At 34.2% G+C, this 23,360-nt stretch overlaps 2 protein-coding genes across 2 annotated transcripts in view; one reads left to right on the top strand and one right to left on the bottom strand.

Moving 5' to 3' along the window:
- The window catches only part of LOC123659915 (purine nucleoside phosphorylase-like), a 12,451-nt gene extending 6,160 nt beyond the window's left edge, over positions 1-6,291 (bottom strand). Inside the window, exons 1-3 of the mRNA XM_045595079.1 lie at positions 6,185-6,291; positions 2,906-3,018; positions 1,422-1,600 (exon numbers count right to left, since the gene is read on the bottom strand). Of these exons, the coding sequence (XP_045451035.1) occupies positions 1,422-1,600; positions 2,906-3,018; positions 6,185-6,291 (399 nt within the window). The remainder of the gene's footprint in view (positions 1-1,421; positions 1,601-2,905; positions 3,019-6,184) is intronic.
- A 5,121-nt stretch (positions 6,292-11,412) lies between these two features.
- Positions 11,413-22,808, top strand: LOC123659785 (farnesoate epoxidase-like). Its single transcript, XM_045594958.1, has 9 exons — positions 11,413-11,491; positions 11,561-11,812; positions 13,640-13,865; positions 14,380-14,560; positions 15,135-15,231; positions 18,849-19,032; positions 19,724-19,841; positions 21,140-21,278; positions 22,480-22,808. Exons 1-9 carry the CDS (start codon positions 11,413-11,415, stop codon positions 22,686-22,688), a joined length of 1,485 nt encoding a protein of 494 aa, XP_045450914.1. The 3' UTR covers positions 22,689-22,808.
- Positions 22,809-23,360: the final 552 nt, after the last annotated feature.

The following is a 23,360-nucleotide window of genomic DNA, read 5'->3' as shown; positions in this document are numbered from 1 at the left end:
ACTGCAAATCATTTACGCGGCATACGTTGTCGTGTTCACTTGTGTTCTCTTTGTCCTTGCCTAAATTCGTCAGTTTTTATAAATGGCTCCTACATTATTCAAACACCAAAAAATAGCATTGGGTTTGACTGTATTGAGTACTTGTAGCGTTCAAAAGAAAAAAAGGAAGCACTGGTGTAAAAAAGTTTTATATTTTTCATGTAAAAGCGACATAAGCCTGCGACCGCATATCTTTGTTATGATAATGATCGTGGTTAGTTTTCCAAAGACATGGCAAATCCCTATACAATTAGATTACGTCCCTCCACACGTCTTTTTCTCGCTGGCTCATTTTTCTTGAAGAAAACAGAGCCAAACAAATAATATAATAAAACCAAACCAACTAACCACCAACTAACTGATTAATTGCTAAATGACAACCACTGACAAGACAAACCCCAGGTCAAATAGAGTAGACAAACGTCGCAATGTACCGACGTAAACAAAATGGTGGTCTAAATCGGCCCGACCGAGCTACACATGTCCCTGATTGCAGTTTACGGAGTGGGGAGATCGTGTGTCGGGCTGGCAGAACGACACTGCGGCCCTGCGACAGGGTGAACAATTAAAATATCGGCCCTGCATGCATACATACAATACGATCGGCAGTGGCACTGCAAGCAGGGCCCTGCAGGCAGTGCTTTGAGTAGGCCCCTTTAAAGATGTCTGCAATACCAGAAGCATCGCAAACGCGTTGTGGACCCTACCCCCATTTCCCCCAGCTTTGGTCACACTGCTGGAGTTTTACTATTTGTATTTAAATTCATTTAATATAAAAGTAACTGTACGAAAAATTATATAGTCTAGTATAACGCACTTCTTGGTTGTTTATTGAATTTTTTATAACCTTTTCGTCACGTATCTATTCCGTACATAAGAATAATCTTACCCGAGATACTAGGAAAATTGAAAGTAAAAATAAAAGATTTGCCATTTTAAAAACTTTTTCAATAGTCGCTATTCTCACATTTCTTTAATATAAAGCAACTATATCTAATATATAAAATTCTCGTGTCGCGATGTTTGTAGTTAAACTCCTCCGAAACGGCTTGACCGATTCTCATGAAATTTTGTGGGCATATTGGGTCGGTCTGAGAATCGAACAACATCTATTTTTCATCTCCCTCAATATTAACTCTAGTCCACCCCTATTTTTTTTTTAAATTTTTAGGTAAATTATTTATTTTTTATTTTATTATGATTGGGTGTTGAAAAATACACACAACCCTAAATTTTCACCCTTCTACCACCAACACCTATTTTTAAATAGCGCTTAGCGGCAAGACAACGTTTGCTGAGTCAGCTAGTAATGTTTATAAAATAATTGAAATAAAAATTTGTAATATAATATCTGCAGTACGCAAATGCTTTCTGTATATTACCTTCCAAAGTGGATAGCCTTCATAATAGTGGAAACGACCTTGCATAGCAACTACTGGGACGTCAGCGAGATAACCAAAAACCAAGCGTCCATGATGCCCTTCCACTGTACTGACCGGGAAATTTGGGATTTCCTCGTATGGAATACATTGCGCATCCTTTATCGTTTCAGCTAAGGATCCTGTTAACGCATATAATTTGGTTGTAATATAGTTTGTATATAAATTTATACATTTTTATTTATTTTATATTCGACGTAGTACATCACATTACATAATATGTTATTAGTTTTATAAAGAAATCTTATATCTAGTATTAGTAAATAATATTATAAATACAACAAATATAATGTGACACGTGTTAGCACAACGCAACGTTGGGCTAGCGGTTGCGGGTTCGATCCCCGTACATGACAATCATTTGTATTGGCCATGTAGATGTTTGCCGTGGTCTGGGTGCTTGTACAGTCCTTGTGGGTCTCCCCACCGTGCTTCGGAGAGCATGTTAAGCTATCGTTCCATCTCATAGTAGGGAATATATCCGCCAACCCGCATTGGAGCAGCGTGGTTAAAAAATCTCTGATCCTTCTCGTATATGGGGAAAGAGGCTTACGCCCAGAGGTGGGATATTACAGGCTGAAGCATACAGCGTATAACAAACATAATAAAACATGAGACCTTTAGATGGTAACATCGGTTACGTGTTCTGTTTAAAGAGATTGCGTTTGTTATTAAACAACTTAAATCAACTAATTGAGAGCATAAATAACTCAAAATTAGGTATAAATATATATATTAAATTATTTGCAAGAATAGTTTTAATAAATGGCAGGTGTATATTTTAAAATAGCACAAATATTTAACGGTTTTCCGCTTTTTTCCGCCTTATCCGCCTTGTAAATAACAAGCCTGTTCTAGTTGACAATTTTTGTTAGTGGCAAGTGACACCATGTATATTTCAGCGAAGAAAAGGGGCACAAACTATTTTTTTTTTACTGTTTTTACGTTTCAAAAGCAAACGTTTAATAAAATTTTACAAATTAAATTTAATACATTTACAGTAAATTAATAGAGCGCGAGTAAATTTATATAGTTTTAAATAAATTGTGTGAATATTAATTTAAAAAAAAAATACACTATTTATTTTTATCAAAAATTTTAACGCAAAAATGTGTTGTTGCCGTTATGTAAATTTTAAATATCTTATATATAAAATTCTCGTGTCACAGTATTAGTTAAAATACTCCCCCGAAACGGGTAGACAGATTTTTATTAATTTTTTTGTGTAAATCGGGTAGGTCTGAGAATCAGCCAAAATCTATTTTTCATATCCCTAAGTTGGATTAAGGAGGTTAATAACATATATGGCAAAACAACGTTACCGTCAGTCAGTAAATATATTAATAATATATCTTATGAATATTATGTTATTTTCAATATAGCATAAAAGTCTGAATACACATATAATTTAAAACAATTATATATACCCTCGTTCCAATACGAACCCATCCCAGAGCCGCATATAACTCCTATTGTAGGTCTCACCGAAGTCTTTGCGAGCAGGAAGTTCGCAATCTCCACCAACGTCTCATAAGAGTACCTGCAAATAATTAAGGTCAAATTTTGCAATATATCCTACACGCTCTCTTAGAAAGCAATAGCATAATCTATTTTTAATTTGTTAATATAACTTTTTTTGGCCTCCACTTTGCACGAAATATTATAGACTAGCTGTTCCCGCAACTTTATCCGCGTGGAACATAACAAAAAAGTTATTGTTCAGTTCGCAGAGTTATAAAATAAACAAATTTCTAAAATAAAAGTAGCCCATGTTACTCCTTGTTACATCAGCTATCTGCCAGTGAAAGTCCCGTCAAAATCGGTCCAGCCGTTTCAGAGATTAGCCGGAACAAACACACCGATAGATAGACAGACAAAAATTGTAAAAAATGTTATTTTGGTATATGTACCGTGTATATACATCGATATGCATTTGGTAAAAAGTGGTTATTCTAATATTACAAACTCTCAATTTTATTTATTTGTATAGATAAACAAAATAGCGAATAGCGAAACTAATCTCAAAACCTGACGTGAAGTTTATTTTACGCAAGAAAATACAAATACATACCTATAACTCAAATGCTTTTGTACTTCACGGCATACATATAATAGGGAATGTGTATGAAAAATAGAACAAATAAAATTCACTTAACTACATAAATATACCTATCATTCAATTGTTAAACTATATTTATTAAAACCTATCACGATATCGTATACACATAATTGTGTTTGCTTGCAAACGAAAAAAAAACAATTTCAATTGACATCGACAAGTAACATAACGCAGGTAGTCGAAAAAAATATTAATCCAATACGCATTTCTTGAGATAACTCTAATAGTAATCATCAGGACCACATGACAATCACCAGCTTTCAATTAAAAAAAATATTCTTCAAAATCGGTACACTCAGTAAAAAGTTATGGCTAACAAAAATACAGTCAAATGAATCTACTCCTTTTTTGAAGTCGATTAAAAATAACACCTAAAATAACTGCAAATGTAGGTGTGTAACACCTAAAATAACTGCAAACTCTGAGGTAAAACTCTCTCTACTTAACTCTAAACTGTAGTAATATTTAACTAGGTATCTCTTACGTAAGTAAAAGGCTTGTATAATTAAACTTCATCAAGATTCTACAATCTAGACTATCTACGAGAACCTATATAGGTAACTAGGTATATTATTAAAAATTAGAAACTCGCGTCATTATTATAAAATCGTAGCACGGACATGATGTTGCCGTTATATTTAAATACATACAATCAAATTTAATAGTGACGTGCTTGAGGCTATATTTAAGTTAGTTATTATAATTATTTATATAATTGGCAACAGAGTTTCATGGAAATCATTAATCCAAGGCGACAAAAAAACCGACTGAATTAATATAGACAAGTAATATAACGTAGGAAGTCGAACAAATGATTAATTAAATACGCATTACTAGAGATAACTCTAAAAGTAATTTGAATTAAGAACCTCCTCATTTTTTTGAAGTAGATTAAAAAGATTTGCAAGTGCTCGGTCGTTATGCAATATATTTTGTCTTTTTTGTTTTAAATTACATATAAAAAATAAACCTACTCGAATAAAACAATACATCATTTTTGATAAAAACTTATGATGAAAACAATACATTTACCAATAAGTAAGCTTATATTCACAATCATGATTCAGCCTGTAACATTCCACTTGTGGGCCTCTTTCCCCATATAAAAGAAGGATCGGGGGCTTTATCTACCACGCTGCTCCACTGTGGTTGGCGAATATATTACCTAATCCTAATATGTGTAACGATCGCTAGCTGCCCGGTTTTTATCATATACATGTGTATACATGTGTGTACATAACAACCGGGACCGACAGCTTAACGTGTTCTCTGAGGCACGGTGGTGAGACCCATAAGGGCAGACATCCAAACCGAAAAGAAATATCTGTACAAATACAAATCCATCCCAAGCGGGAAACGAACCCGCAAACCGTATGTATCTAAGCGCCTAAGCTGCGCACGCACACGCACGACTACACAAGTGCGGTTATTTATATTGTACGTCATCATAAATGGACGGACTCGTAATTGGAATTGATTTCAAAGAGCGATATTTATTATCGTACGATAGTATGAAATTATATTATTATTTTAAATCATAACATTTGACAAGTCATATTTTTTGTAATAAAATAATTTAAGTTATAATTTAATATAAATTTAAAAACTTTTAAAATATAAAATAATTACGAAAACCGGCTTCGTACGAAATAAAATCACACACGAAGAGTTCCGTTTTAATTTTATACACACATTTTTTAAGAGCGAAATTATTTAAAAAAAAAAACAAATTTCTTATACCGTCAATGATTAAGTACACACTTAATCATTGAAGAGGTCCCGTTTATTAGTAACCTTTTAATTTTATCAGTTCTTAGTTAAGCGGTCATTTAAAGATATATTTCGTAAAAGTTTTAAGTGTCACCTCCAACCAGCCCGATATTTATTCCAAATAATCAAAATTAAAAATTTGGAATAACAAAAGCATGGGCATTATAAGCCTGTGGATATATATCCTACATTAAAAAAAAACCGATATAAGATATTTCACTGTGACAAACAAATGGACGGATGAACATAATGGCTGTCAGATTTATGACGAAGATACACCAACAAGGTTTCATTTGCACCTTTTTAGAACGGACGTCTTAAGAGAATCAGTTACCCTGTTTAAACAAGTTTTCAAGGTTATAAGGAGGCAATAAAAATACAAGCAAATATCTACAAAAAAGCCATCGAGTATAAAACATGCACCGGCAATATAATATGTCATTGACACGTCAATTAGCTAATACCATCTGATTCATAACTATCGTATCTCAGGAACGATAACATATCTCCTTATGAAATATATTTTTTTATCCTTGTCTACAGTAATCAACAAACAAATAGGTGGGGTGGGGTACTTAACGATATTCAGAGTTAAATATTCGTCTATCACACAATTGTCTGAAACATTGACAGAAAACATTTCCAATTAACCCTAGTTGAGACTCGACTTGCTGACAATTGTTCTATGACATGTGGTCGTTATCTTATCACTTCAAATGATAAATGTATTTATTGTTACTTAACTTTGATTTCCAATGAATGCAGATACATTTTGATAAAAAAATTACCAAAACATACATTATAAATTAAATCGTACCTCTTGTGTTCCTGTCCATTACTATCGGTTTCCACTTCAGGTAGAGACTTTTTAGCAGAAGACTCGACCTTGCTACCGTTTACGACATCAACGTTGATCGGAGCCATCACTTCACTACTAATAAGCTAAAATGAATGTAAATAAAGGAGATAATATCGGAGAAGTCTACAGCCGTCAATGACACAATGTAAAATGCGTTAGCTTGGACTCTCAGTTAGTTTTATAGCGCGTATTGAACAGTGCGAGCAATAACAACTCGCTTATACTCATACGCCTTCTTTATATATTTTATTTTAAATCGTTATCACTGGAATACCGTCATCATATTACTTTACACAATTAATAAATACAAATGTCATCATTTTAAACAAAACAAATGAACCAACTCACTATGCGATTTCGTTAAGTTCAAAAGTCTCATCATAAAATACTATTTTAAGAATATTACTTATATTGATTTTTTAATGAAAATTATGTAAAAAAAAACTATTTTAAACAATTTTGTTAATACTATGTATATTAAAATAATACAGTATATCTTAAAAATATTTATTAATATTATAAGTGACAGAATTATTGGAAAGTCGCAATGTTTAGAGTAGGTGCGTGTCGTTATTACTTGCTATAAAATAAGTAGAATACTGTGTGGCTACGGTACTAAAGAATATAGCCACCCCCTCTCTTCCCGTGGGTGTCGTAAGAGGCGACTAAGGGATAACACAGTTCCGCTACCACCTTGGAACTTAAAAAGCCGACCGGTGGCGGGATAACCATCCAACTGCTGGCTTTAAAATACACAGGCCGAAGATGGGCAGCAGCGTCTTCGGTGCGACAAAGCCAGCCCTGCGGTCACCAACCCGCCTGCCCAGCGTGGTGACTATAACACATGAGTTCACGTTATTTTTGTCGTAAACTTGTGGAGGTCTATGTCCAGCAGTGGACTGTATAGGCTGTAATGATGATGATGATGATGAAGTAGAATAATTTTAAAAATAAATGTTAACAACATCTTACTGCTGAAAAGGCGTTTTGAATTTAAACTTAAAATCACGATTAAAATGAGATTGGTAGATTCAGAGATAAGAACTTTTAAACATTTTAGGCGTACATAATTACGATGATTCCTTCTTTTTAAAAGCTTTCTTTTAACTTGCAATGTATATAAGTATGTATGTAAGAATTTATCTTTGTTAGGGTGGAATCTTGCAACTCAATTTTGAAGTATATATCTTCAACCGATTGAGATAAAATTTTGTATTCAGGTTTATATTGGACGACATTTCGATTCAAAAAAAAAAACGTACACTGCGAATAAGTAAATAATCGTCGTAACACATGTAATAATAGTTCGGCACGAAATATCACCTATTATATATTATTAATATCCCCAAAAATATATCACTTATCTACTGTGTTTAATATTTAATTACCTATACGTAAAAATACTGTTGACAAAATTGCCTCGAAGCAAGGAAAATAAAAGAAATGTTGTTAAAAATATTATTTTTAAATTACCAGTTTTTACTGGTAGTAAGGTGTTTAGAATGCGTTCTCCTATTTATGATCTATGTCATGATTTTACAATAATACTTGCATAGCAAGCGGATTTTTTATAAATAACTAGTAAATAATAACATTATTTATTTATTTTAATTATTACATAAATAATCATTGTAGTTTTCCGCGACTGCTTCTTCACGACAACTTAATGTTTTCTATTCTTTTTTTTAATTATTAATGATGCTATTGGTTAAGAAGAACAGCGTTTATTATTCATAAGTATTGAGCAAGGTTTAATGCTTTGATTTGTATTTTAATTTCTTTTCTATCAAGTAACTAAGAATCCTATGAATAGTCCTATAAATAAGTCATATTTATTTAAGATAACAAATAATTAAGTGTAGAATATTAAAATTATATTAATTATATTTACGTAGATATCCAGTAGCTGGCATGGCCTATTGAACAGAACAAGTGACTCGGTACTATAGCTGTCAGTGTTAAAATCCAGGCTATCCATGTTATGATACGTTCATTAAGAGCCATTTCACAAAAATCGGTAACAATCCGCGAAATTGTAATATTTTGACGTCGTTAATCTCAGTGTTGGATGCAATAATGAATTTATATTCTTGAAATATAATAGAGCAACCTTTGTTGTAGTCCATAGTCAGATCAGAATTTTGATTTATATTATGTGTATAAAATTATTAACCTTTTCATCAGCCTCCTCCCTGGGTAAACGGTCGCAATGTATACTTTGAAGTCCTACTTTTCAATAACCTCTACGTTGAAACCATTTTAAAAAAATATCATAATATGTGGAATATAATTTTGTTGTCCACTATCATAGATTTTTATTCCATTTGTATCTCTATTAAACGATAAAAAAAATTTAAAGTTACGAATATTTTCCAAATAAGTACAATTTTAAAAGCGATATTTCTCTTAGAAAACTAAGAAATTTTAACGAACTATCTTCATCAAAGTAAACTTACATCATTAAGGAATACAAAAAAAATAATTAAAAGATGTAATTATTTTTAATACATTTTATATTAAATAATAAAAAGATAGTATATATTGCCACGCATCAAGCCCGGTAAATCAGTCGAGCGCTAGCGCTCTTAGAGGTAAGGTCCACGTCAAATTCTGCGCAGCCGTCTCTTTCGCTCACACGCGCCAAGCGCCTGTTGTTATAGCGGATAAAACGCATTTGATACTTTCATAATAAAATAAACATATTACGAAAATGACTGTAAAATAATATAATGATAATTTCTGTAAACAAATGTATAATTTAATTTTCTTTTCTCACTATCAATACAAATAGGCATTTCAATCTGTTTGTCTTGTTATTTGTTAATTAATATGTTTGTCGGTGTCGATGTCATTAAATGCTTTTTTATTCATATCGTAAATATTAGATTCATTTGTAAACTGAAAAAACTAAATCAATTTAAAAAAATTGTTTCATAAAATTGATTTTTTTAATTTTATTTTAAATTTATTGACTGTTGTTATATAACATACGTGAAATTTTTAACAAATTAATTATGTAAAAAACATTTTATACCATAGTTATAATTTTTATTATACATCAGAAAATGATCACGATGGTCTTTTGGTTGTCACACTATACGTACTAGCACAAAGATCGCGCGGCTCGTTCGACTCGCGCGATGCGACCAAATTTACCTAAACTTGCAGAGCGTAAAATTGTGAAATGGCTCTTAATGGCAAATTTTGTGTTTGAACCATAACTTTTGTTTTTGTGTTTGTTTCCACACGGTATTTTATTTGATGCCAATGAAACCTACTCGTTTTAGAAGACATTCTGAGACACGTATTTTCTGCTAAACGCAATTATCTGGTGGCGGTTTAGCTTCAACTCTGTTCCTTTACGGTGGGCGTTTATTTCACGATCGATTCAGCCTGTTACGTCCCACTGCTAGGCATTGGCCTTGTTCTCCATGTAGAAAAAGGATCGGAGCTTTACCCACCACGTTGCTACTCTGAGGGTCAGCGGATATATTCTCTACTATGAGTAACGATTGCTATCAGGTGTATATGATAACAACCGGGACTGACTACTTAACATGCTCTCCTAGGCACGGTGGGGAGCCACAGCAGGGGCAGCGGTTAGTGTCCACAAGGATAGACGTCCAAACTAGAAATTTTTTTTTGTACTAATAGCGATCAATCACGAGCGGGAATCGAACCCTCAAACCGCGGCTGTTTGGGCGTGTACATGGTACATTTACCACTATACAAGAGCGGTTGTGTTTATTTACTGTATAATATTTAAGATATTTGTATATTTGTAACATCTAGTTACCAGGTTTCACTAGTATGGCATGTAACTATGTATGTTTGTTAGGGTGGAATCTTGCAACTCAATTTTGAAGCTTCTTCAAACAACAACCGGCTAAAATTTTGTGCACATGTTTAGTTCAGATGTCAATACATGATTGTTGCTATGTAACGTCATTCTAAATCCAGCATGGCGGAACACCAAAGATGACTGACTAAGTTTTTTATGCTTTCCTACATCATGGATATCAAATGGATTTGCTGAGAGTACCAGACTCTAACACCTGTGCAGCGATAAAAAGTAACCTTTTTGAAACTAAGTAAACATGAATACTCAGATCTCGCGACCAGCTTCTAAATTGTGTTAAACGTTATATGTTGATCATAATCATTACAGCCTATACAGTCCACTGCTGGACATAGGCCTCCACAAGTTTACGCCAAAAATAACGTGAAGTGTTTTGCCCATAGTCACCACGCTGGGCAGGCGGGTTGGTGACCGCAGTACTGGCTTTGTCGCACCGAAGACGCTGCTGCCCGTCTTCGGCCTGTGTATTTCAAAGCCAGCAGTTGGATGGTTATCCCGCCATCGGTCGGCTTCTTAAGTTCCAAGGTGGTTGTGGAACCTTGTTATCCCTTAGTCGCCTCTTACGACACCCACGGGAAGAGAGGGGGTGGCTAAATTCTTTAGTGCCGTAGCCACACAGCACATATGTTGATACTACAATTTTATTTTATTCTTTGAGCGCATTTAAAATAAAAGCTTGTTTTTTTAAGTTTTTACTTTTAATTTATTTAAATTTTCTATTGATTTCTTACAATAATTAAAGCCTCTGCATTAAATTTACGTAGGTACATTTATTTATTAATACTTAATTGCACAATACATTAAAGAATTGTACAAAAGGCGGGCTTAGTGCTTAAAGCATTCTCGACCAGCCAACCTTAGGGCATATAAGAGTAGACGTTTGTAGGTGTGTAAAATTGAGTATTAGTAAAATTCACATTAAGAAGAAAAAAAGGGATTACATTAAATGTATGTATCATACAAAATATTGCGCTTAAAACTTTTTATTCATGTTATTGACGTAAAATGCTAGTTTCTTAATTTGGAATTTATCGTGATGTATATTTCCTCCAAATTTCCTTTTTTCAAATCGAAGTGACTACGAGATCGTACGAGACGTAACGAAGCGTATGGGGTTCCAAAAATACAATTGACCTATTTGATTTTTTCGATAACTTTAGAAAAGTACCAAGGAATAATTGAGTTATTGTATTGAAAGCTGACGTCTTCTACTTCCAGGTTTGAATAACTAATGCTATTACGTAAGATTTGCGATTTTATCTAAAAAAATATGGGAACAAAGCTTCAATGATTTTTTTAGTCTTACTTTACTCTTTCACGTAAAAAGATGTGGGCGTTAATCATATTTATTTTATTTCTAATTATTTTTAAGGAACTTATTCAAAAACCACCTTCATATCCACCAGGTTAATTAATATAATATCATTAAAAAAATATATATATACAGTTAAAGATATTTTAAATTATTATTTTAGGACCCCCTTTGGTGCCGTTACTAGGTAATTTATTATCAGTTTGGTTAAATTTGAAAAAGTTTAAATATCATCACAGTATTTGGCAAAATTGGTCACATAAGTACGGAAATATTCTGGGATTACGTCTTGGTTTTGTAAATGTTGTCGTTGTTTCTGGTAAGCATTTTATTAAGGAAGTATCGACCAGAGATGTTTTCGACGGAAGGCCAAATGGATTTTTTTACTTAATGAGATCATTTGGAAAAAAAATTGGTAAGTAAATATTTCATAACAGTAAATTTTCGTAAACACGTATATTTTTCAAAAAATCCTGTAATTAAAAAATCATTAACTAAATGAAATGATTGTTTCATCATTAAGTACTTTTTAAAAAATTTTGAAAATCTTATACAATGTAGCTTGTTTACAGTGTACCTTGTGTAAGTAGATAAAATATCTTTAAAATATAATAGAATTAGGCTACATATGATATTGTTTTAAAAGATATCAGAAATATTAAGAATATATTCTACTAAATCAATATCTATTAACAGTAATATTTGTCCTTACATTTCAATTATATACTACCGGCAATTTAAAAGTGCGAAAGTCAGAAGTATAGGTACTTACATTTTCGCCAATTGACATTCATTACGTTGGAGAAGGTTGACTAATAAAGAACTACAATGTACTAACTGTACCCGCGACTTCGTCCGCGTGAAATTAAAAAAAAATATCGTTCAGTTCGCAGAGTTACAAAATAAATAAATTCGTTAAATAAAAGTAGCCTAAGTTACTCCTTTTTTTTACGTAGGGAAAATCCATCATGGATACCCTCCAGCGCGGGGGCGCCAGAGGGTTATGTCAGACTCCTACTGACTAAAAACCACCACGTGTGAGCAGTCGTCCGCCTGGGTGGGGCGAGATGGGGTCGCGCTAGCATTCGCCACCTCGCCCCTGCGGTAGGCCCGGATAAAGCCTCCGGGCCCTGGCACAATGGTGGGGTGGCCTCGCTCACAACAAGGCCACCCCTCAAAAGTGTGGGGCCGTGTCGCCCGGCCGGCCGAAGTCCCCGACTATCGGCCGGCGGCCCCACTATTACGAGGGGGGGGGGAGGAGGTGGACAAATCGTCTCCTCCTTGCCCCCGTACGTCTGCGCCGGAGTGGATCAGCGGAGACGTCATTCTCCCTTGCCCGCTCCGCCTGCCACGATCTCCCACTGTCGAGCATGGCTTTTACGACGCTCGGCAGTGAGAGATCCCGTCCGAGGATCGCCGAAAGCGCGCGCCGCTGTAACTCTCACACGGCGCACACCTCCAGCGTGTGGAGTGCCGTATCCTCTGGTGCCCCACACTTGTGGCAGGCTGGAGTCACCTCCCGTCTCGCGATTTGGTGCAGGTACTTACCGAAGCACCTGTGTCCGGAAAATACCTGCACCAAACGGAAGGTCAGCGGCCCGAACCGCCGCCTCACCCACTTTTTAAGGACCGGACTGCCCGGGGACCGGTGGGGCCAGGTCCTCCGTCCACCGCTGCAACAGGGTGTCCTGCGCCTGCCTCCGCATGCGTGCGACCTCCTCCAACGTTGGGGGCTCCCCCCGGGATCTCCTCGCCGCCACGAAGTGGTAAATTTCGGCGAGGATCTCCGCCTGCAATTCTGTTGGTGCGACCGAGGGCGTCCGCCCAGACAGGTGCCCCGTACATGGCTATACTCTGAATGACTCCGGAGTACAGCCGACGGCAATGGGCACTCGGACCACCCACGTTCGGCAGCAGCCTCCCCAGTGAGACGGTGGCTCTCACGACTCTCGGGGCTAGCTGGTTAAAATGAGGCCCGAAAGCCCACCTCCCGTCCAGGTTGAGATTCAGGTACCTCATCTGGGCCGGACCTGGATCCCATCCAGAGTAACCTGTGTACCTGGACGGGGTCCCTCTCGAGGCCAGCCTAAGTTACTCCTGCCTTACATTACATCGGCTATCCTTTTTGAATCAATTTTTAATTTAGATTTGATTTTGAATGTTCTGATCTTCGAATTACTTTATTAAACATCTAATACAACCTTCTTTTAGAAATATACCAATAATTTATTTTTGAATACAGGATTAGTATTTTCTGATGGATCAACGTGGAATAAAACAAGACGTTTGGTATTGAAAAGTCTTAAAAATTTCGGCTACGGTTCACATACAATGGAAAGTAATATAAGTGAAGAATGTAGAGCTCTTATTGAACTTCGTATGTCTGAGACGGGAAAACCTGTGACAGTGAATCATATGTTCGACGTTTCCGTCGTTAACATTCTCTGGAAATTAGTTGCTGGGAAAAGGTGCTTATTTTTTGTATTTTGAAATTAGGAAATACTTTACAAATCCCAAGAAATTTGTAACATTTATTCGAAAACTCATTTTCCTCTATACCTGACAAAAATTGAAACACACCTTAACTTATCTTAATTCCGAAAATAAATATTAATACGAGAGAGTGATAAAATGAAATAAAACAACATTAATTTATAAAATTTGGAGCAGACGGGTCCTGGAATGGAGACCGCGTCTTGTCAAACGCAGTGTGGGACGTCCTCCGGCCTGTTGGACCGACGATCTACGTAAGATTGCCGGTGTAGACTGGATGGGGATTGCGGAAAACCGGGATGTCTGGCGCGAACTTGGGGAGGCGTGTGTCCAGCAGTGGACTGTATAGGCTGTAATGATGATGATGAATGATGACTGACTTTATAAAATTCGCATTGAATGAAAAACTTTCTTAAACTCTATTTAATTTCTAATTGATGGATACTGTCGGTCACCTCTAACATTGTTAACGTTATTTTGTATATTTAGGTATGATTTAAAAGATGAACAGCTAAATATCTTATGCGATCTCATTACAAGATCTTTCAAGTTGGCAGACATGAGCGGTGGTATTTTGAATTTTATGCCATTTCTCAGATATTTCATGCCTGATATCATTGGATATACAGAATTAAAATCAATTCACGATTCGTTATATACTTTTTTAAAAGTAAGTATTTTGCATAAATGTCTATGTCTTACTTTTTAATGAAACATTTAAAATATAATCAGATGTTTATTATGTTTAATAATTATGTACAAAAGTTGGATAAATTCTTTAATCTGGAAACTAAAAATGATAATTCATAGTAAGCCAATAAATCAAAGTAAACAAGGTTCGGTTTCAGGAAATAGCAAATTACTTAATACTTAATTTTAAGACAATGGCATAACAATATAAAAAAATGAACAAAATTGATTCTTCAAAATTACCCTGAAATTGAAAAACAAATTATGTACGTAACATAGTATTTTACCTCTTTAATAATACTTAAGAATAGTATTTGACGTAAGAATAACATTTTTTGTTACGCTTAACTAGTTTTTGTTCATCATAAATGGTAATTGTCTTATGAGACTACTTGAAAATCAAGTATGTTAAATAAATTATGTTTGGTACAATCACACATTTGAAGACGTCAATTTGTGAGTAAATAAATCCAAAACTTTAAGAGGGTAGATGATACACATGTATGTTTGTGATTCATTATATACTATACATTATATAATAGTTTAATTTTTAGAACACCATCAGCGAACACCGAGCTTCAATTGATCTAAAGAATCCAAAAGATGTTATCGACATGCTCTTGATTGAAATGATGGCAGAAAAGAAAGATTGTTGTGCGTATAATTTTTCATTAATAATAATATATTGAATTAATAATAATGTTGTACTGTGTGGTTACGGCATTAAAGAATTTAGCCACTCCCTCTCTTCCCGTGGGTGTCGTAAGAGGCGACTAATGGATAACACAGTTCCACTACTACCTTGGAACTTTAAAAGCCGACCGATGGCGGGATAACCATCCAACTGTAGGCTTTGAAATACACAGGCCGAAGACGGACAGCAGCGTCTTCGGTGCGACAAAGCAAGCCCTGCGGTCACCAACCCGCCTGCCCAGCGTGGTGGCTATGGGCAAAATACATGAGTTCACGTCATTTTTGGCTTGTGGGGGCCTATGTCCAGTAGTGGACTGCGAAATGCTGATATGATGAATCATATTGAATCTGTTTATTAAGTTTGTTTATGATTTCGTCCCACTTATAAAGAATTTTTCATTCAAAAAAACTCCAATTTATTTTCACCTATAAAATATTTTACAAGTTGTTTCAAATCGCAAACTACTCATTCAATCAAATCAAAGACTAATTAAAAATAATTTCTGTATACTGAATTATATTGAATTCTGTATTCTCAATTTTTATGAGAGGGTTAAACTAAAAATACATTGCTGTTAGTTGTAAAGAAACTTTTAATAATTCTAATTTATGAACTCGTTATTTATTACTGATTATTATCCTTAATCAATAAAGGTCACGGTATCATATTGCATTATATTAAAGTCATTTTAATAGACAGATACAGATCATAACATAGATATAGTTACGTTTATTTTTACAAAATATAAACCCTGTCATTCAATGATGTCAGTCAGTTAATTGACTACAAGTTTTAAGTTATATCTTAATTCATCTTAATGAATTCATAATTTCAACAAACTAATTGTAAATCGTTAATAATTTATTTATTTATTATTTATTAATACTTTATTGCACAATACATTATAGAATTGTACAAAAGGCGGGCTTAATGCTAAAAGCATTCTCTACCAGCCAACCTTAGGACATACAAGAGCAGACGTTTGTAGGTGTGCAAAATCGATTACCAGTAAAATTCAAATAAAGAAGAAAAAAAAGGGAGGAAATATAGAGTAACGTTAGTGGCTTAGTATATACATGAGCAAATAATTCATATACAATAAATACCATAAAAATATAAACATACATAAACAGATACAAACTTGCATACATATACACATATATATAAATACATACATACCTACATGCCTATATACATACATACATACAAAATACTTAATAAGCTGACGACAATAATAATCAAAACACAATTACAGTGTTTATTGAGTTCACCAAATTAGGTTAAATTTTGGCTAAGAAGAACCTTTTAACTTGGCTCTTAAATGAGTCACGTGAAGAAGCTTTAGGGATGGATTCAGGTAACATATTCCAGAGACGAACAGCAGAAACAGCGAATGAATCAGACAAAAACCCAGACCGACGAATAGGAGTAGAAAGAGATAGATTATTTGAAGAGCGGAGAGATCTTTCATGAGATTCGGAAAGGAAAGTGAACTTACTTTTAAGGTAAGAAGGGGTAGTAGGATGGGATAGAATAGTGAAGAGTAAACAAAGAATTCTCAAGTTCCTACGCTCACGGATAGGTAGCCATTTAAGGAGAGATCTGTAATGGGAAATATGATCATACTTCCGCAAGCCGAAAACGAAATGAATGCAGGCGTTGAGCAATCGATCGAGTTTGTTCAAATGGACCTGATTGAGGTCCAGAAAAAACACACATCGCCGTACTCGATTATGGGTAAAAGTAAGATATTCACCAAGTGGAGCTTGGCCTTAGTTGGCAAGAAATGCTTAAAGTGTAGTAAGGGATGCAATGTTGAGTAAAATTTACGCGAAACTTCATTCACTTGATCGGACCATTAAAGGGACTTATCAATAATTATGCCCAGATCCTTAACCTTTGAAGTAAATGGTATTGGAATTCTATCAAAAAACAGGTTCGGTAAAGAATTTGTATCAATCAAGACCAGTTGCCGAGAACTGCCCACGATAACCGCTTGGCACTTGGCGACATTGACAGCTACACCATGATTCAATGACCAGTTGTGTATACGCGTTAGATCTTGATTCATAAGATGAATAGTAGAATGTAGATCACTAACCTTTGTCTGTTTATAAAGCTGCAGGTCATCGGCATAAAGGTGGTACTGGCATTTTAAATAAGAAGTAATTGAATTAATAAAAAGAGAAAATAATAGAGGAGATAATATACCGCCTTGAGGAACACCAGCACCCACTTCGCACCAGTCGGAGATTCCCTCGTCAGTACGAATAGCCTGCCTACGCCCGCTAAGATATGAAGAAAACCAGTTAATAGCGGAAGCCGAGCTAGAGTAACGAGTCAGGAGTGCTAGAAGCAGATCATGGTCGACAGCGTTAAATGCATTGCTAAAATCTATTAGGACTAATACCGTTACACATTTGTTCTCCATGCCCTCTCTCATATCTTCAGTGATCTTTAAAAGAGCTGTCGATGTACTGTAGCTCGCTCGAAAACCTGATTGCAGTGGATCAAAAAGATCGTGCTCAGTTAGAAAAGAGGATAATTGACGGTGGACAACGGATTCAATAATCTTGGATAAAAAAGGTAGTATAGAAATGGGACGGTAGTGAGTAGGTAAGAATGGATTGGGGATTTTTGGTAGTGGGAGAATAAAGGCCTTACGCCACTCTTCCGGGTAGAAATGTGATGACAAAGAAGAATTTATGATATAGGTGAAGGGAGCAAGGATTATATTAGCGATAAACATTACCATTGTACGACTTATCCCATCGCAGCCGGAAGCCTTCGAGGTAATGGCCCGTAGATGTTTTTGTATCTCAGTCACATCGACAGGCGAAAAAGTAAATGGAGGAATATCGGACTTGGGCAAACTATGAATGTTGGATTTAATTTGTGGATCAATAGCAGATGAAGATGAAAAATGGTTGACGTCTGACGTGGTATTTTCTATAGGAGTAAGTTGTTTGCCTATACCCAAACTTTTTAAGAGTTTTAATAAATCCGTTGTGGAACAATGTTTTCATGATAATAGCGGCGTTTTGAGTTACGACATAACTGATTGCATCGATTCCTTCCAGCCTTATAGACCAGTTAACAGCAGGTCGCTCCTTCTTAAACCTACGGAAAGCATGATCTCGCTTAGCCATCGCTTTTTTTAAATCACTATTGAACCATGGAACACATTTATGTTTTAGTTTTACTTTCCGCAGTGGAGCGTGTCGATAAAATAACGCGATAATCTCACGATTAAAAAAATTGACCATCTCATCAACACTGTTCATGTGCTCAAGAATAGTGCAATTAATTTTGGCAACATCATTGATAATGTCATAAAAATATAATAAAATATAATGTTGGTATTTTTAATTTTATTAATATTTTAGAAGTCATAAATGGTTTTTAATAATTAAAAGATTTTAATCTAATTTTTGTTTAGTTTTTCTTGCTATTTATCGTCATGCTCTATGCATTTTAACTTAAAAATATTTTGTATGAAAAGGATTAAGATTTCGTGTAGTTTTTACAAGATTTAATTAAATTTATCCTCACTGTAGTTAAATTTTCCAATTAGTGACCGACGAAGAACTTCAAGTTATATGTCTTGACCTACTTGAAGCTGGAGTGGAAACAGTCAGTAACACGGCAGTATTCATGCTATTACATGTAGTAAGAGATCAGAAAATTCAGAAAAGATTACAACAGGAAATCGATATGGAAATTGGATCCCGACAGCCCTCTCTGACTGATCGAAATAGGTAATAGCTCTATCTAATGAACCTAACATTGGAATTCTTGTACATATTATATTAAGCTAAAAATATATAAAAATGAGCGGATAGATGTTTGTTACACTTTCGCGCTAAAACTATCGTTACTCTACAAAATGACGCGTTTGTGTTAGCTAAATCAAAATTTCTACGTCAAAATGACACAAATACAATAAAATATTTTCAGATAAAATTAGCTTCATATGAGATGACTAAAAACTAAATTACATCCTATATCGAAGGATACTTGAATCTTATTTCTTTTGAAGTTTATCCACGCTACATTAAAATATTCTTAAGAATCTGAATTTCAAATATTATTTCCGCCAGAAAAATTAAAACTCTGGATATTCCAAAAGTCGTACATAATAAAATGTATTATATTCCTAATGTCAAAAACATAGTGTTACTTTATAATATTGATAAATTAAGTATTATCTCAAAGATTACTAATAAATTTATAAATAGCAAATCATTTTCATCGTAGAATAAGTTCCAACTTGGTTCCAAAGGAACAGAAACTGAACATTCAGAAAACTGTATTTTGAGGGTTTTAGCACCTATGTATATCAGTGGATAAAGAGATAAGATCTCTTTCAAATAAAATACTTTAGCCGAAAAGTAGGACGCTTTCTGGCTGTAGCAATATAAAAATGCAGGCTATATTTTTTTTCAACAGAATGGTTTACACAGAAGCCGTGCTATTAGAAACGCTGCGAATATCAAGTGTGGCAGCAGTTGGAATACCTCACATGGCCTTAGATGACGCTAAGCTTGGAAACTACCTTATACCTAAAGTAATATTGCAAATGTTGCTGATTATAAATTTTGTAAACCGTCTCCCGCAAAGTGTACTTCGTTAAAGTTATGGACAAAATTAGCCAATATGCATACGGTAGCTAGCTGGGTAGTTTTATTTAAATAATTATGTTTGCTGGCAAACGAAAAAAACCGACTTCATTACATCGACAAATAATGCAACGTAGGTAGAGGAAAAAATAGTGAAGTAAATACGCATTATCAAAGATTGATCCAAAGGTTGTAATCAGATCTTGATGAAATTTAAATGTGACCATTGATAAAAATCGGCTTTCGATTAAATTAAAAATCATCAAAATCGGTAATACTGGGGTCGGTCGGTAATACTGGGTGTACCCAGTAAAAAGTTGTGCGGATTTTCAAAGGTTTCCCTCGATTTTTCTGGGATCCCATCATCAAATCCTGCTTTCTGTATCATGGTACCACACCTGGGTATCTCCTTTTCAACAAAAAAAAAAGAATTATCAAAATCGGCTTATACACGACACAGTTATCCCCGAGAATACATAAAAAAAATATATATATACGGTCGAATTGAGTAACCTCCTTTTTTGAAGTCGGTTAAAAAATGCAAAAGTATAAAAATTATTATTAAAGTATTTTCATGTATCATGTCATTTTACCAATAAAAAAACACAATAATTAGTTTCAAACTAGAGCCCTGGTATAGCTGGTTGACAAGGATCGAATGCTTCATTATAAATAATTGTTTGCTCCCAAACAAAAAAAAAAAAAACGACTTCAATTACATCGACCAATAGTCAAGTAAATACGCATTATTAGAGATAGATCAAAAAGTACTCAACAGATCTCAATCCAATGTTAATGACGACATCACATGACTAGCGCCACCTTTCGAAAACAGTTTTCCCAGTAAAAAGTTGACGTAACACACATAAAAAAATAAAGTCGATACTGGTTCACATATTGTTTTCTAATGTTTACGCGAATTTTACTCATTTAATGAAACAACTTTTTTCGGATTTTATCGCGGTTTATTATTAACTTTTGATTCCCGACGTTTCGGATACTTTACAGCAACCATGGTCACGGGAGGACTGAGGTGTCAGACGTCCCAACGTTACAAAGTTATTCGAAACTAACCGACATACATCAATATCTTATTTAGTCCTATCTACGCATAATAAACCGCGATAAAATCCGAAAAAAGTTGTTTCATTAAATAAATAAAGTCGAATTCAGGACCTCCTACTTTAGGTTAAAAAGAAAGTTTTTTTTTTTTAGTTTTATGTACATTGACGCTTGTCTCTTACAGGGGACGTTTATACTACTTGCCATCTATGATTTACATAACGGTCGCCACTGGAAAGATCCTCAAATATTTCGTCCGGAGCGTTTTTTGACTAAAGAAGGAAATTTAATACAAGATGAATGGTTAATGCCATTTGGATGTGGTAATTTAAACAAAATTATTATACGAATCCAGTGAAACTTTTACTATTTTATGTGATTAAAGTTCATATTTAGGAATATATTTTTAACTTTTTTCATATTAAATTTTACAAACTGCGATTGTTTATCGCAAAGCTGGACACGATTAATGATCATTGAAGCAATTTCGTGTTAAAAACACGAGTATAAATAAATTACTGCTCGATTGCTATTGCTTCAACCTGTTATATCCCACTGCTAGTTATAGGCCTCTTTACCCATGTAGGAGAAGGATCAGAGCCTAATCCACCACGCTGCTCCAATGCGTTGGAGGATTAATAAATTAAAATACAATTAAATCAAATAAAAAAAAAATCTTTATCTATTTCTTATTCTAGGTTTCCAAAGCAATTTTGAATCATTATTTTTCAAATTAAAATGATTATATTAAGAGCAATCTATTTATTAAATTAATTATCGTTAATGTGAAGCTATCCCTCATTTGGAAAGTAGGTGCTGAGATTTATCGTCAAGATAACCATAATTCTAATAACAATATCTATACATAATTTAAGCACATTCCTAAATCCTAAGTATATATAATCATTCATCACAATAGTTCTTAATTATCAAAGGTCAATTAAAGATTTTACAAAACATTTAAAAAGTTAGTTTAAATGTAAAATGGAACAGGTATAATGGTGCAGGCATGTAGGCAGTGGAAATATGATCATTATAGTCTTCGATGTTTTCATAAGTTAACGACTTCATAATTAAGTTTCGACAAAAACAACATTTATAATTGCTCGTAAAAATTTCTATGAATGTCAAATTAAGGATAAAATTCATTTACTAAGCAAACAAGCAATATTATCTAGAATATATTTATCGCCTATCAGGTGCAACAAATATAATTTGTTTTCGAAAGCAGAAAATTATTCGATGTCACGTAATATTTAATAAAGAGCTCAAGCTGAGAAAATATTTACATAACATAATTAAAAAGAAACGAAATGTATAAGTTCAAGTAAGATAAACAAAATGTTACTCAATTGCTTTGTTATAGATACCTTAAACCATCAACACAAATAAATTTAATAAATATAATTTTTATCACTTTAAGTGTATGTCCAGTAGCCAATATTTTTGCAAATATAATGAATAATTTTTAGTACGTAAGTATATTGTGTATTTATTATACTTATTTTTGTTATTTTTCATCAGGAAGGAGGCGATGCATTGGGGAAGGATTGGCAAGATCAGAACTGTTTATGTTTTTGACGTTTCTTTTGCAAACCTTTAACCTGAAGATTCCGGAAGAAGATCCAATACCTAGTACGGAACCAGTGGACGGACTTTCACTTTCAGCTAAAAATTTCAGAATAATCTTTGAACCGAGGGTAAAATTTTATACTGGCGATATTGAAATATAGTGTATCTGTATATCATTATATGTATAAGAAAAGACCCCTGTCCAGCAACCCGTACCAATGGAACATATATATATTTAAAATTCACAAATAGTCATAATTGTTTGCAAATATACATGAAAACATAAGTTGACTTGTTACACGACGTCTAAAAACCCTCTCCCTGCGCTCCTTGCTAATGTTTTTTTTTTTGGTCGTACCATAACTCAGAAACCTTTGTGGGCTCATGCACAACACTTTGTTGAAGATCGTGACATGATGAAATGCATATGTTTACAATCCTATAAAAGACATACAGACAAACATTCATTGTTATATATATAAGATTCCTTTTTTCATAATTGGCGAGTTACCTACGTCTGTCTACCCATTCGTCCTTTCGAAAATCGAATAATTTACTAACCGACTTATTTGTAACCGTCGTGGTCTGATGAGCAGTTTGTTATAATACCTAATAATTTGTATTTAGTATTACTTGTCGATGTAAATTAAGGTCGTTTTTTTTTTTAGTTTGAAAACATACATAATGATTCATTGTTTTAATGTATGTGTAAGGACGCACATGCTGAAGGATACATGAAGTAATTCATTTTTAGTTCTTTAAGTAAAAAAATAATATTTTTCCATACTTACAATTCTTTATCATTAACAAACAACTATATTCTGACGTTTTTA

This window comes from Melitaea cinxia, chromosome 14 (genome assembly GCF_905220565.1).
Source record: "Melitaea cinxia chromosome 14, ilMelCinx1.1, whole genome shotgun sequence".
NCBI classification, from domain to species: Eukaryota; Metazoa; Arthropoda; class Insecta; order Lepidoptera; family Nymphalidae; genus Melitaea; species Melitaea cinxia.
The sequence above is the reverse complement of the archived record's forward strand: the minus strand, read 5'-3'. Positions and strand labels throughout refer to the sequence as shown.

Coding starts and splice junctions, on each gene's coding strand:
- LOC123659785 (XM_045594958.1), top strand. CDS start 11,413: ATGTGGGCGTTAATCATATTTATTTTATTTCTAATTATTTTTAAGGAA. Junction 11,813..13,639: donor ATCATTTGGAAAAAAAATTG/GTAAGTAAATAT, acceptor TTTTGAATACAG/GATTAGTATTTTCTGATGGA. Junction 19,033..19,723: donor TCTCTGACTGATCGAAATAG/GTAATAGCTCTA, acceptor TTTTTTCAACAG/AATGGTTTACACAGAAGCCG.